The sequence below is a fragment of the Balearica regulorum genome, unplaced genomic scaffold (assembly GCF_011004875.1).
Source record: "Balearica regulorum gibbericeps isolate bBalReg1 unplaced genomic scaffold, bBalReg1.pri scaffold_62_arrow_ctg1, whole genome shotgun sequence".
In the NCBI taxonomy this organism is placed as follows: domain Eukaryota; kingdom Metazoa; phylum Chordata; class Aves; order Gruiformes; family Gruidae; genus Balearica; species Balearica regulorum.
The window spans coordinates 26,249-39,319 of NW_022679075.1; the positions used below are offsets into that span (position 1 = coordinate 26,249).

A 13,071-nucleotide genomic window follows, 5' to 3' on the forward strand; every position below is an offset into this window, starting at 1 on the left:
ACTGACAGAAATATGTTCCTTTCATTAGAACAAGGAAAAGTCTGGTCGATTGGGCTGCCATTTTTCCTGCATCCCAAGGTAGGTCACTTTGCTGGTAGTTCTCCAGGAGCAGCTGACTCTGCGGTTTCATGACGGCCTTTCCCTGGGTGCTGTTCAGCGAACGTTGCTGCTTCTCTGTGTGCCGCTGGCTTGGTCCAGCACATGCTGCACTGCTGGATGGGACTCGGGAGCTTGAACGGTTAACTGGGGTTAAAACTCATGCAGCACAAGCAGCGGTGTAGCCAGCATTACAGCTGACCTGTGCATCACCTCCTGCAGCTCACGGTGCCACTGCAGAAACGCATGTACCAGCAGGACGGGAGGAGAGGAAGGAGCAGGCAGATGGGGCTGTCTCTTACATTGACATGGTCATCTCTTTAGGTAGATGCTGCACATGTTTGTACAGATGCTGGAGAGACTATAAGCTGTACTGCCAATGTAGAAGGGCAGACTCACGCGAGGATCGTGCTGTCTCTCTCCGAACCAAGTAGATTTTTGCTTGTTGTCACGTTAGAGGAATTTCCCATCTCTTGTGAAACTACAGGGATCCTCCAGTTTTTCAGGTCTGGTGAAATGATTGTACCTTTTGTCTTCAGTGCTCTCCTTCAGTCTGAATCTTGCAGTGATTTGCCGAGGCATAAAGATTAAACAGAGAAAGCAAATCTTCCTCACCCACACAAACCTACTCCCCACGTCTCAAGGTGAAGACAAAAAATATCAGAGGAGACATGTACAGCGAATGGTGGACTTCAAACATGGCTGCAGGTGCCTGAGGCTTGATCTGTGTCATATGGAAGGAGAAAAGGAGAAAAAGGTGCCCATGGGCACTCGTTCTTAGCTTGTCCGGGTGCCTGTTGTCCTGCATGTCCCCTGAGCCAAATGCCATTTCTGGACAGTCACTCTGCGTCTCTCTGTCCCCTTTCGGTCAGGGCTGGGTGTGGGCGCAGTGGAGGTTCAGCGTCCTGACCCAGCAGACTTGTCTTCAGTGACGGCCATCTGCTAGAACAAGGGTATTGATGTGCACTGGCCATTCCTCATTGCACACTGTTGTACGTGCACCTTGCAGCTTCCAGCTCACTGCACCCCTTCCCCTGGCACGCTTGTTTGAAACCTCAAGTATTATCAGGGCATTCAAGATGTCTAAGATGCTGTTATTCACTGGCATTTCCTTCTCTTTTGCTTTTTTTTTAATGACAGTAAAAAAAAATATCTGGTTTTCAACAGCAAATAGACTGAAAGGCCCATTAGAGCTGGTGTGAAAAGCTCAGCTGGAGCTCAGCTGGAACTCCTTCCAAGTCCAGAGGACATCTATCTCCAGCCAGACTTTGCTAGATTTCCCTCCCCTCCACGTTCATCTTCCCGTCATTACCAAGGCAGGGACCTGTGTCTGCTTGTCCCTTCTGAGGTGTGCCCTCCTGAAGAGCTTGCAATGTATGAGCCCGTAACATTTAATGGCTGAGACAGTGGAAAGGAAAAGATGTGTTCCTTGCCTTCCCTCTGCTCGGGTTCAGGACAAGGGAAGGGAGCGGGACTGCTGTCCTGCAACCTGTCACTCCAGTACGACACTCTTCAGTTCTCAGAATCCCTGGCGGAAGGGGGAGATGCTTAAGGGATGGCTTTGGGAGAGGAGCAAAGGAGCAGATAGCAGGCTGCCTAGCCCTTCCTGCGCAGTAGTCTGCTGGCCCTGGTTTACAGTCTTGTCTCCTCCACGGTTCGTTCGCATTCCCATAGAGTAGCTGGGAGCTCTGTTTTTGTCAGTATCCAGCGTGGGGTCCCCCACGGGGTCACAAGTCCTGCCAGCAAACCTGCTCTGGCGTGGGCTCCTCTCTCCATGGGGCCACAGGTCCTGCCAGGAGCTTGCTCCAGAGTGGGCTTCCCACGGGGTAACAGCCTCCTCCAGGTGCCTCCACCTGCTCCGGTGTTGGGTCCTCCACGGGCTGCAGGTGGAATCTCTACACCCCCTCATCCTTCCTCCAGGGGCTGCAGAGGGACAGCCTGCTTCACCATGGTCTTCACCAGGGGCTGCATGGGGATCTCTGCTCTGGCGCCTGCAGCACCTCCTGCCCCTCTTTCTGCACTGACCTTGGTGTCTGCAGAGTTTCTCATACCTTCTCACTCCTCTCTCTGGCTGCAAAAACTCTAACTGGTTTTTTCCCTTCTTAAATATGTTATCCCAGAGGCGCTGATTGGCTTGGCCTTGGCCAGCGGCGGGTCCGTCTTGGAGCTGGCTGGCATTGGCTCTGTCAGGCACAGGGGAAGCTTCTAGCAGCTTCTCACAGAAGCCACCCCTGTAGGCCCCCCGCTTCCAAAACCTTGCCATGCAAACCCAACACATTCCACCCCTCGCCTCTGTGAATCACATATTTAAGAATTATCATTAAAATATACATTCAACACAAAAACTTCACAAACATCAACAAGAAAAAAAAAAGAATTCCCCACACCAAAATCAAAATAACATCATCACACCACCACACAAAAGTGAACAATTCACACACAGAATCCACCTCTTGTCCCTTCACCACTATGTCACTCTCTGCCTACATTCAGTCTATGTTTTGCCTGTTACGTCTTCCACTTACTATCCTTATCTCGATTTTCTCATACCCCACATTGGGCGCCAAAAAGGACTGTGGTGGTTTACCCTTGGCTGGACGCAAAGTGTCCACCAAGCCGCTCTCTCACTCCCCTCCTCAGCAAGGCAGGGAGGGGAGAAAATAAGATGGAAAAACAACCCCAGACTCGTGGGTCAAGATAAAGGCAGTTTAATGTAGCTAAAGCAAAAGGCCACGCACGGAAGCCAAGCAAAAAGCAAAAGATTATTCTCTACTTCCCATCAGCAGGCGATGTCCAGCCACTTCCTGGGAAGTAGGGCTTCAATATGCGTACTCCTTACTCTGGAAGACAGACATTGTAAAAAAAACCAAATGCTCCTGCCCTGCTCCTCCCCCTATCTCTCAGTTTCCTATTGCTGAGCAGACGTCATGTATGGAATATCCCTTTGGTCAGTTTGGGTCAGCTGTCCTGACTGTGTCCCCTCCCAAGATCTTGCCAACCCCCAGCCTGCTGCTGAGGGGGGGAAAGAAATGTTGGAGAAACAGCCTTGAGGTGTGCTGGCACTGCTCAGTAGCAGCCAAAACACTGGTGTGTTCCCAACACCTTGCTAGCTACCGATACACAGCACGGCACTGTGAGGGCTGCTGTGGGGAGAATTAACTCCATCTCAGCCAGACCCAATACTTTTGTACCACTGCTGCAGGGAAACAAGAAACCGTACTTAAGATCTTGTCTGAACAAACAGCTGGAGAAATGTTACTCACTTGGTCCAGACATCGTCTTGGTGTTTATCTTGGGAAGTCCACAGATGGCATAGGCTGGAGCCATATACTTCCCATTCCTGGCCATGGAGGGCTCCACAAAACAATGAGGACCTGAAGAACAGCTGTCTTCGGGGGGAGATTTTGCCCCTCTAAATGTGTAAGGGGAGGCTCTGCTGTGGTACGATTGTGGTTCAGGTAACCTAGGAAGAACAGTATGTGAAAAGACACCTGCAGGTAACTGCATTTCAAAGCTCCTTTGTAACTGCAGGTGACTGAGCTGCCAAGCTCATGAAATTCCCCTCCTTTTTCCTCCAAGAGTAATAAAGGCAAGCTATACAATGCCTTGTAGTGCCAAAGAGTAAAGCCCTAAACAGAAGTGGTTGTGCAACTGCCTTGATAAATAATCTTTAAAAGAAACTGGACTTCCTGCCAGCCTGGTTGCAGTTGTTAATAACGGAGAAAGAAAAAAAGAAAAAAAACCTAAAACCAAAACGCAACAAAAAAGAAACCACACATGCATTGGGTTTGCATGGCAAGGGTTTGGTATCGGGGAGGGATACAGCAGTGGCTTCTGTGAGAAGCTGCTAGAAGCTTCCACCACATCCAACAAAGCCAATGCCAGCCAGCTCCAGGACAGACCTGCCAAGGCCGAGCCCATCAGCTACAGCAGCACCTCCTCTGGGATAACACAGTTCAGAAGAGGAAAAACCCTGCTGCACAACACCGGCCAGAGAGGAGTGAGAAGATGTGAGAGGAACAACTCTACAGACACCAAGGTCAGTGCAGAAGGAGGGGGAGGAGGTGTTCCAGGCGCTGGAGTAGAGGTTCCCCTGCAGCCCGTGGTGAAGACCATGGTGAGGCAGGCTGTCCCCCTGCAGCCCATGGAGGAAGGATGATGGTGGAGCAGAGATTCCACCTGCAGCCCCTGGAGGACCCCACACTGGAGCAGGTGGAGACACCTGAAGGAGGTTGTGACCCTGTGGGAAGCCTGCGCTGGTGCAAGCTCCTGGCAGGACCTGTGGCCCCATGGAGAGAGGAGCCCACACCAGAGCAGGTTTGCTGGCAGGACTGATGGTTGTGATCAGTGGTGCAGAGTCTAGTTGGAGGCCTGTAGCTGGTGGTGTGCCCCAAGGGCCAGTGCTTGGTCCTGTCTTATTCAACATATTCATCAATGACCTGGACGAGGCGACAGAGTGTACCCTCAGGAAATTCGTTGATGATACAAAACTAGGAGGAGTGGCTGACACACCGGAAGGCTGCACTGCCATTCAGCGAGATCTGGACAGACAGAAATCAAATGAACTTCAACAGGGCAAGTGTTGGGTCCTGCACTCAGGGAGGAGTAACCCCAGGCACCAGAACAGGTGAGGGGCTGACCTGCTGGGAAGCAGCACTGCAGAGAAGGACCTGGCAGTCCTGATGGACAAGAAGTTCTCCATGAGCCAGCAGTGTGCCCTCATGGCCAAGGCGGCCAATGGTATCCTGGGGTGCATTAAGAACAGCATGACCAGCCCAGAAACGTTGTGGAGGCCCCTGGGTCCCTGGAAGTGTTCAAGGCCAGGTTAGATGAGGCTTTGGGCAACCTGGTCTACTGGAGGGTGTCCCTGCCTGTGGCAGCGGGATTGGAACTAGATGTTCTTTGAGGTCCCTTCCAACCCAAAACATTTGATGATTCTATGTTTCTATGAAAGGCTGAGAGAACTGGGGCGGTTTAGCCTGGAGAAGACTGAGAGGGGATCTCATCAACCCTTATAAATATCTAAAGGACAGATGTCAAGAGGAAGGGGCCAGACTCTTCTCAGTGGTGCCCAGTGAAAGGACAAGGGCCAACAGGCACAAATCAGAACACAGGAATTTCCATCTCAAATGAGGAAAAACTTCTTCACTCTGAAGGTGACCGAGCACTGGGACAGGCTGCCCAGAGAGATCGTGGAGTCTCCTTCTCTGGAGAGATTCAAAACCTGCCTGGACGCGATCACATGCAACCTGCTCGAGGTGATCCTGCTCTAGCAGGGGGTTGGACTAAACGATCTCCAGAGGTTCCTTCCAGCCCCTACCAGTCTGGGATTCTGTGACTTGTGACCCCATGGAGGATCCACACTGGAGTAGGGGGGACTATTTGCAAAAAACTGCACCCCGTGGAAAGGACCCATGCTGGAGAAGTTCATGGAGGACTGTCTCCTATGGGATGGACCCCACATTGCAGCAGAGGAAGAGTGTGAAGAGAAAGGAGCAGAAGTGACGACGTGTGAAGAACTGACCACAACCCACATTCCCCGTCCCCCTGAGCCACTCTGGAGAAGGAGGTAGAGAAATCAGGACTGAAGCTGAGCCTGGGAAGAAGGGAGGGCTGAGGGAAGATTTGGGTTTATTTCCCATTACCCTACTCTGACTCGATTGGCAATAAATTATATTAATTTTCCCAAGTCGAGTCTGTTTTGCCCGTGACACTAATTGGTGAATGATCTCTCCCCATCTTGATCTCGACCCATGAGTCTTTCCTTTTATTTTCTCTCCCCTGCCCAGTTGAGGGGGGTGGGGTGGTGGAACGGCTTTGGTAGGCACCTGGTGCCCAGCTAGGGTCAACCCAGCACATCACACTACCTGAAACAACAGTGTAGGCACTTGATAATTAATTGCAGTATCACCACTATTCTGTCATTAGGAAGTATTTTAGCCCTACAAGCAGTTGCTAAGATAACTTGAAGCAAGTGTAAAGATTTCTTGTGTTATTTTATGCTTTCCCAGGAACCCAGATGGGAAGATCACCAGCAACTGCTGCACAGTCAGGTCCTTTTACTGCTAAGAAAAGCAGCCCTCTCCCAGCCATGGCAAAGTAGAGCTTTATGAGGAAAAAGGGGGCAGGGAGAGGCGGGGAAAAGGGAAATGGGTTTGTAGCTGATTTTATCAGGGGTGTTCTCAAGGTGCCACACCCCACTCTGATCCTTGTTTTACCTGTTGTCCCTGGGACTGAGTATTTGGGTCTAGGGCTGGTGAACTGGGCCAGGATGGGGTCCCATGGGTGATGAGGTCTCCAAGTCCTCACCCAGGCTCCATCCATGCTGGGAGATTCTTACAAAGCCTGAGGAAAAAGCAAAAGAGTTACTAACAGGCTTCCATGAAATAAGCCAGGTTTTGTTTAGTTTAGTTTTGTTGGGTTTTTTTATTTCAGTTAAAATTTCTCCACTTGGTCTTGTGTGACAGATGCACTCAAGTCCTTACCAAACTAGCTGTAGTTTGGTACAAGCTCCAAAGAGGTAAAGGCGGAAGCTGTAAACAGGCCAAGAACTTCTCTATTTTCAATCTGTTCTCTGAAAACCCACAAAGGAGCAGAGTAACACAGTAAGCATCGACGCATATGAGCTTGGAACACCAATCATGCAATTAACACATGAATAGCGGGTGGCTTTTACAAGACTCATTTATCAAGGAGCAAAGAAAGTCATGGGTACAAGGAGTCTGATGCATACCTTTTCCACTGCGTGTAATTTGACCACAAGCCAATCACTTTATTCCATAAATATGACAGCCTCTGTGAGCCACCTTTGAGCTCTCCCAGCTAAGTAGCCTGGCTGTATGGCAGTGATCGTCGTCGTCATCATCACAGAACGGTTTGGGTTGGAAGGGACCTCACAGCCCATCCAGTTCCAACCCCCCCTGCCATGGGCAGGGACACCCTCCACTAGCCCAGCTTGCCCAAAGCCCCCTCCAACCTGGCCTTGAACACTGCCAGGGAGCCAGGGGCAGCCACAGCTTCTCTGGGCAACCTGTGCCAGGGCCTCACCACTCTCATAGTGAAGATTTTTTTCCTAATATCTAATCTAAATTTCCCCTCCTCCATCTTAAGGCCATTCCCCCTTGTCCTGTGACTCCCTGCCCTTGTCAACAGTCCCTCTCCAGCTGTCCTGTAGCCCCTTCAGGGACTGGAAGGTGCTCTAATGTCTCCCTGGAGACATTAGAGACCTCTTCTCCCCTTGAGCTGGACCGCCTCTCCAGGTTGCTCCTTGAGGCAACCAGCTCAACCTTTTACCAGCAGCAGATCTTTGGCAAGCAACCGATATTGCACATAAACTTGCAGTACGGTAACTCTGGTTCTGTCTTGGTAACTTTGATTTGTGTTTTGGTAACTCTGATTTGTGCCTTAGTAGTTTTGAATCACTGTTCAAATGACTGTGCTGTACAGTAACAGAGGAAACCTTGCCATCGTGTAAAGTCGCACCCTTACATCATATTAAAACCACTTCTGCTACTACCTTTGACGGTGGTTCTTTAAGCAATCTAAATCACCCATTCATGTCATCTTGGTCCTGTACCATCCAAGTCCTGTCTTACCAGAGAACACCAATGCTCTTGACAAAAGAACATTTTTTACGATGAGGGTGGCGAGAGCCACCCAGGTTGCCCAGCGAAGTTGTGGGTTCCCCATCACTGGATTTGTTCAAGGTCAGGTTGGATGGGGCTTTGAGCCACCTGATCTAATGAAAGATGTCCCTTTCACTAGGCAGGGAGGAGCATCTAAAAGCTAATTGGCTTGTGCTTGCCTCAGACCTGGATGGGTAATTTGCTCTGTGCACCTCGCATGCAGCTTTTCCCTGTAACGGGAGAGAAAGGAGAGTGACTGCCACCGTATAAGTTCTGCCTCTTAATAAAGAAGAGTCTGAAATTATTTCTCATCCTATAGAATAAAATCCAAGCCTATTGATGAAAATCTCAACAGGTGCAATGGACCTTATCATTGATGCTAAACTATGGCAAGGAAGGATGAGTCTCAATACTTCACCTGTGTATTTCCAGGATGCATGCGAAACAGAGTTTCGAACAACAGCAGAGAGCAGGGACTTTCAAAAGCACCTGGTTTTTACATTGTCCTTGCACTCAATGACAGAAATGAGAAGCGACGTAGCATTCGCAGAGCACAGCAGAGGGTTTGCCTGCTGAGTCTTTTGAGAAGAAAGGTAACCCACTAACTGAAGTGAGGGAGGGAGGGAATCCTATGCGGGTTTTTGAAGGAGGAGATGAGCACAGTAATGCTGGTGCTGGGAGAGACTTTTCTGCAGGTGCTGGACTATGGAGAGTTGATGTGTGGAAGCCAGCGAGGGGATCGCTGCAGTGTTGAAAGCAGCTGTGTCCAGGTGAGCAGTGAGCTCAGCTGGAAGCTCCACAGCAGCATACACTGGCAGTGTTGGAGTATCTGTTTGGTTTGCCATCACAAATCATCCAAGTTTCCATTCTGTCACATCATAGATTCCTAGAATCGTTTAGGTTGGAAAAGACCTTTAAGATCATAAAGTCCAACCATTGACTTAGCGCTGTGTAGTGGTGCACACCCCCCCACACCCCCTGGGCCACTGTGAGATGTCAGGATAAGCCCCATGGTGCTGCTATCTTGGAGACATGTGCAGTGACTCGGGCAGTGTCAGGCCCTCTGGCCACACCTGGGCCATCTGCTGCCTGAACGGTACATCAGGACGAGCTTCATTCTGCTCTCATCTTGGTCACAAGGGCAGGAGCCTGGAGCCGGGGTGGGCGGGCACCCCCCTGGACACATCTGGGCCACCTGCTGCCTGAATTGACTACCAGAACGGCTCAGCAGGACTTGTGGCCAGAATGAAAAATCCTGACCAAAGCCAATCATTTCGAGATCCTATAAACAGCGATCCAAAAGTGAGACCTTTTGAGCTCTCCAGGACCACAGTGGGCTGTGTGACCCAGGATCTTCCCTGAGCTGGGACGCCTCTCAAGGGAGATTTCACCAGGATTCAAAGACTGTCTGTCGATGATTTTGCGAGGACTAAAAGGCCTGATTTTGTGAAGTTCACTGACTGTCTGTTGATGAACACTGGCACATAAAAGTGAGTAATTAATGAAACTCACAAAAAGGGACATTTTAATGATAGGTTCACCTGTGGGTGTGTACAATTTGGTTCAGGATCGTCTGTCTGCCTGTCTGTACATGTGATTTAATTTAACCTCCATCTGTGTGTGCATCCCTGCTGTAAGTTTTGGGTGACCATTCTTGAATCTTTAACTAAGTTGCTATTTTGATTGTAACAAATTCCACTGAATCATTCTGTTAAATTGGCTGATGATTAAGTGCTGTTAATAATTATACAACCTAAAAAGATTGTGATCTTTCTCAAAAATATTAATAAATCCTAAACTGCTGCTAAACCCAAAGCTGTGAAACAAAATCTCATTTGCAACACACTGCCAAGTCCACCACTAAACCATGTCCCTAAGCACCACATCTACCCATCTTTTAAATCCCTCCAGGTATGGTGACTCCACCACTTCCCTGGGCAGCCTGTTCCAGTGCTTGACAACCCTTTTGGTGAAGAAATTTTTCCTAAAATCCAACCTAAACCTCTCCTGGCACAACCTGAGGCCATTTCCTCTTGTCCTATCACTTGTTACTTGGGAGAAAAGACTGACCCGCACCTGGCTACAACCTCCTTTCAGGTAGTTGTAGAGAGCCATCAGGTCTCCCCTGAACCTCGTTTCCACACGCTAAACCACCCCAGTTCCCTCAGCCACTCCTCATCAGACTTGTGCTCCAGACCCTTCACCAGCTTTGTTGCCCTGCTCTGGACTCACTCCAGCACCTCAGTGTCCTTCTTGCAGTGAGGGGCCCAAAACTGAACAGAGTATTCAAGGTGCAGCCTCATCCTCTGAGCTAAAACTGTCGACAGGAGCTGGCTCATCCTGGCACTCGGTACCACTCCAGCAGGCGACCTGCAGTCCAGAAGGACCCCTGAAATACCTCCATGGCACGCATCAGCACACCAGCACGCACCTCAGATGTAAACACTGCCAAGTCAGCTCTTATTTGCATCACATACAGAGGACTCAGTTTAGCAAACTGAGCTTTACTTCTGCTGAAACTTTCCTTACAGACAGCTCATTTTCTCTGTTCATAAACAGTAGCAAAGACCTGTTGTAGTGCAAAGGCTCAAACCCTGCCTATGGTGAAGAAGCTGTCTAGACAAGTCCCAGTTTTCTGTCCTCACTGCTGCCCTGCTTCCCAGAAATCAATCAATACCAAAAGCTCTGCATGAAGACTGCAAAAAAAGCCAACTGCAAGTGCCTTTACTTGCTACTATTTTTGTTAGGCAGCGTTCTAGGAAGAAACTAGCTTTTCCTGCTAGTTTTGGTACAGCTTCATTAGCTTTAAAGATGACACTTCTTACCTCTTCTACTCCAATACGGCCTCACAGCCCAGCACAATCGTACTTCATGTAGGAAACCTTCACTATACAAAGACAGGCACGCTACAGCAACGTCTTACTCTCAAACAACAGGCTCTTTCAACCACTCTTCCTCTTGCTTACCAAACTTCAGAGCATGTTAGGAAACAACAGCAAAAAAGCACGGTTCTTATTCACATTTTATGAAGCCCATTATATCAGCCATTCAACATTAAGTCCAACTCCAGTCCGAACCCTAGAGTAAGAAACATCATCTTAAAATTTCCAGAAAAAGGAAGAGCTTTGAAGTGGAGAGATGAGAGAATGTTCATGAAAGCACCATCACGCAAATGCTCATCCCTGTTCATAGAATCATAGAATGGTTTGGGTCGGAAAGGACCTCAGAGATCGTCTAGTTCCAACCCCCCTGCCATGGGCAGAGACACACTCCGCTACATCAGGTTGCCCAAAGCCTCCGCCAACTTGGCCCTGAACGCTTCCAGGGATGGGGCCACCACAGCCTCTCTGGGCAACCTGTCCCAGCGCTTCACAACCCTCACAGCAAAGAAATTCTTTCTAACATCTAAACCTCCCCTCTTTTAGCTTAAACCCTTTACCCCTTGTCCTGGCACTACACTCCCTGACAAACAGTCCCTCTCCAGCTTTCCTGTACGCCCCTTTAAGCACTGGAAGGTGCTCTAAGGTCTCCCCGGAGCCTTCTCTTCTCCAGGCTGAACAATCCCAACTCTCTCAGCCTGTCCTCATAGCAGAGGTGCTCCAGCCCTCAGATCAACTTCGTGGCCTCCTCTGGACTCAATGTCTGTCTTGCACTGTTCACAGACCAACTGCACCGATACCTAAGTGATGTTCTTCGTTAACTGGCAGCCACTGACATCTGGAAAACAGCACAAGGTCTCTTATTCATTGGTGCCGAACATGGAGGTTGGAATTGGAGCTGGGAAGAAAACCATACACAGTCAGTCTGGTTTCATTCAAGTCCTTCAAGTCCATCAAGTCCAGTTCACATTCATGAGGAATCGCAGCAGGTCCCACCTGTCCCTGCAGATCCAACACCGTTTCTGTGCAGTGTCCTGAGGCACAACAAGCGCATAACAGCACAGTAGGAGAGAGAAAGAAAAATAAGGGCTGGGGGCAGGGTAGAGACTGCAAAAAAAGCCTAGGGTGGGTAGCAAGGAGAGGGAGTAAAAAAGAATAGGGGCAGCAATAGGGACGGGGAGCAGGACAGAGGGATACTGCGAGAAACAATGGGGCAGGGAGCAGGACAAGAATAACAAAGAGAAAAACAGGGACAGTGAACAGCACAGAGAGATGGAGAGAGAGAGAGAGAGAGGTATTAGGAGTCCTGCAGAGAGATGGAGGAAGAGGTGAGTAACAGTCAGGGAGCAGCAGAGAGGCATAAAGAAGAGATGAACAAGAAGAAGAATAGGGACAGTGGGATACAGATTGAAAAAACCACAGTGACAGTTAACAGGACAGAGTGAGAGAGAGAGAAAGAGAAGCAGAAGGAAGGAGGGAGAGGGGAAGACAAGGATGGGGGGGGACACACATATAGGCAGAGAGAGACAAAGGAACAGGCCAGAGAGACTGTGAAAAACAGAGGGATGGAAATCAGGACAAAGAGATGGAGAAGAAAAAAACCTGTGATGGGCTGCAGGACAGAGAGACACAGAAAAAAAGAGGCAGAGGGAGCAGGAAAGGAATGACAAGGGAGAGGTAGGGTGACAGAGAGAGGCTTGGAGAAAAGGGAAAGGGGGGCAGGGAGCAGAGGTCAATAATTGAGAGAGAAAGAGAGGTTCAGGGAAGTGAAAAAAATTACACAGAGGGAAAGGGGAGGGGGCAGGGAGGTACGGAGATGCAGAAGAGGGGTGACATGGCCCCAAAGGCCTGGGACTCACTGGAGCTCCAACTATCTGCACTGCCAGGCAATTGTACAGTTCAGGCACTTCTTTATCTGTCTGTCTGTCCTTTCCTCCCTTCCTCTTCTGTAGCTCCAGTCGCTTGACTCCACCTAAAAGAATACATTGGCGTCTTACAGCTTTTGGAACATGAGACTTCCTAATACACAGCCACGCGTGCCCACACTACATGGTCAGACTGTACTTTTCCTTACATATACAGACCCGATGGTGCATGTTGGAGATCTGGTCTGCTGAGGACTTGTCAGAGGGATCCTTCCTCACCCAGAGAGGCCAGCTGCCTCTTGTCTGCAGCTGAGGGCAGCAGCTGGCAGAATCCCCTTCACTTCATCCTCCTCCTGCTTTACCTTTTACTGGTCTCTTCAGCTTCAGCTGCAGCAGCTCCTCTCCAAAGCCAGTCAGTGTCCACCTGCCCCTTTTCACCCATGCTGCCAGGAAAATGAGGCCAGAGAGAGCCCACGCAAACCTGAGCTAGATGTAGTCAGCGACATCCCTGAGGGAGGAACGGACCACGAGCTCTCAGCATGGCCTCTGGGAGAGGAAAAGCAACCATGACCACCTCAGCCGGCCTCAGGCTGAAGCCCCTCCTGC

General features: G+C 49.8%; 1 protein-coding gene and 1 long non-coding RNA gene across 2 annotated transcripts; both read right to left on the reverse strand.

The window, feature by feature from the left end:
* Positions 1-521: 521 nt before the first annotated feature.
* LOC142599819 (uncharacterized) lies at positions 522-6,501 on the reverse strand. The gene is made up of 3 exons (XM_075741570.1): positions 6,112-6,501; positions 3,356-3,636; positions 522-950 (listed from the first exon to the last, which is right to left on the reverse strand). Exons 1-3 carry the CDS (start codon positions 6,418-6,420, stop codon positions 722-724), a joined length of 819 nt encoding a protein of 272 aa, XP_075597685.1. The 5' UTR covers positions 6,421-6,501; the 3' UTR covers positions 522-721.
* A 5,025-nt stretch (positions 6,502-11,526) lies between these two features.
* LOC142599822 (uncharacterized) lies at positions 11,527-12,850 on the reverse strand. Its single transcript, XR_012833259.1, has 3 exons — positions 12,685-12,850; positions 12,460-12,572; positions 11,527-11,602 (listed from the first exon to the last, which is right to left on the reverse strand). It is a non-coding gene; the product is annotated as an uncharacterized LOC142599822 (long non-coding RNA).
* Positions 12,851-13,071: the final 221 nt, after the last annotated feature.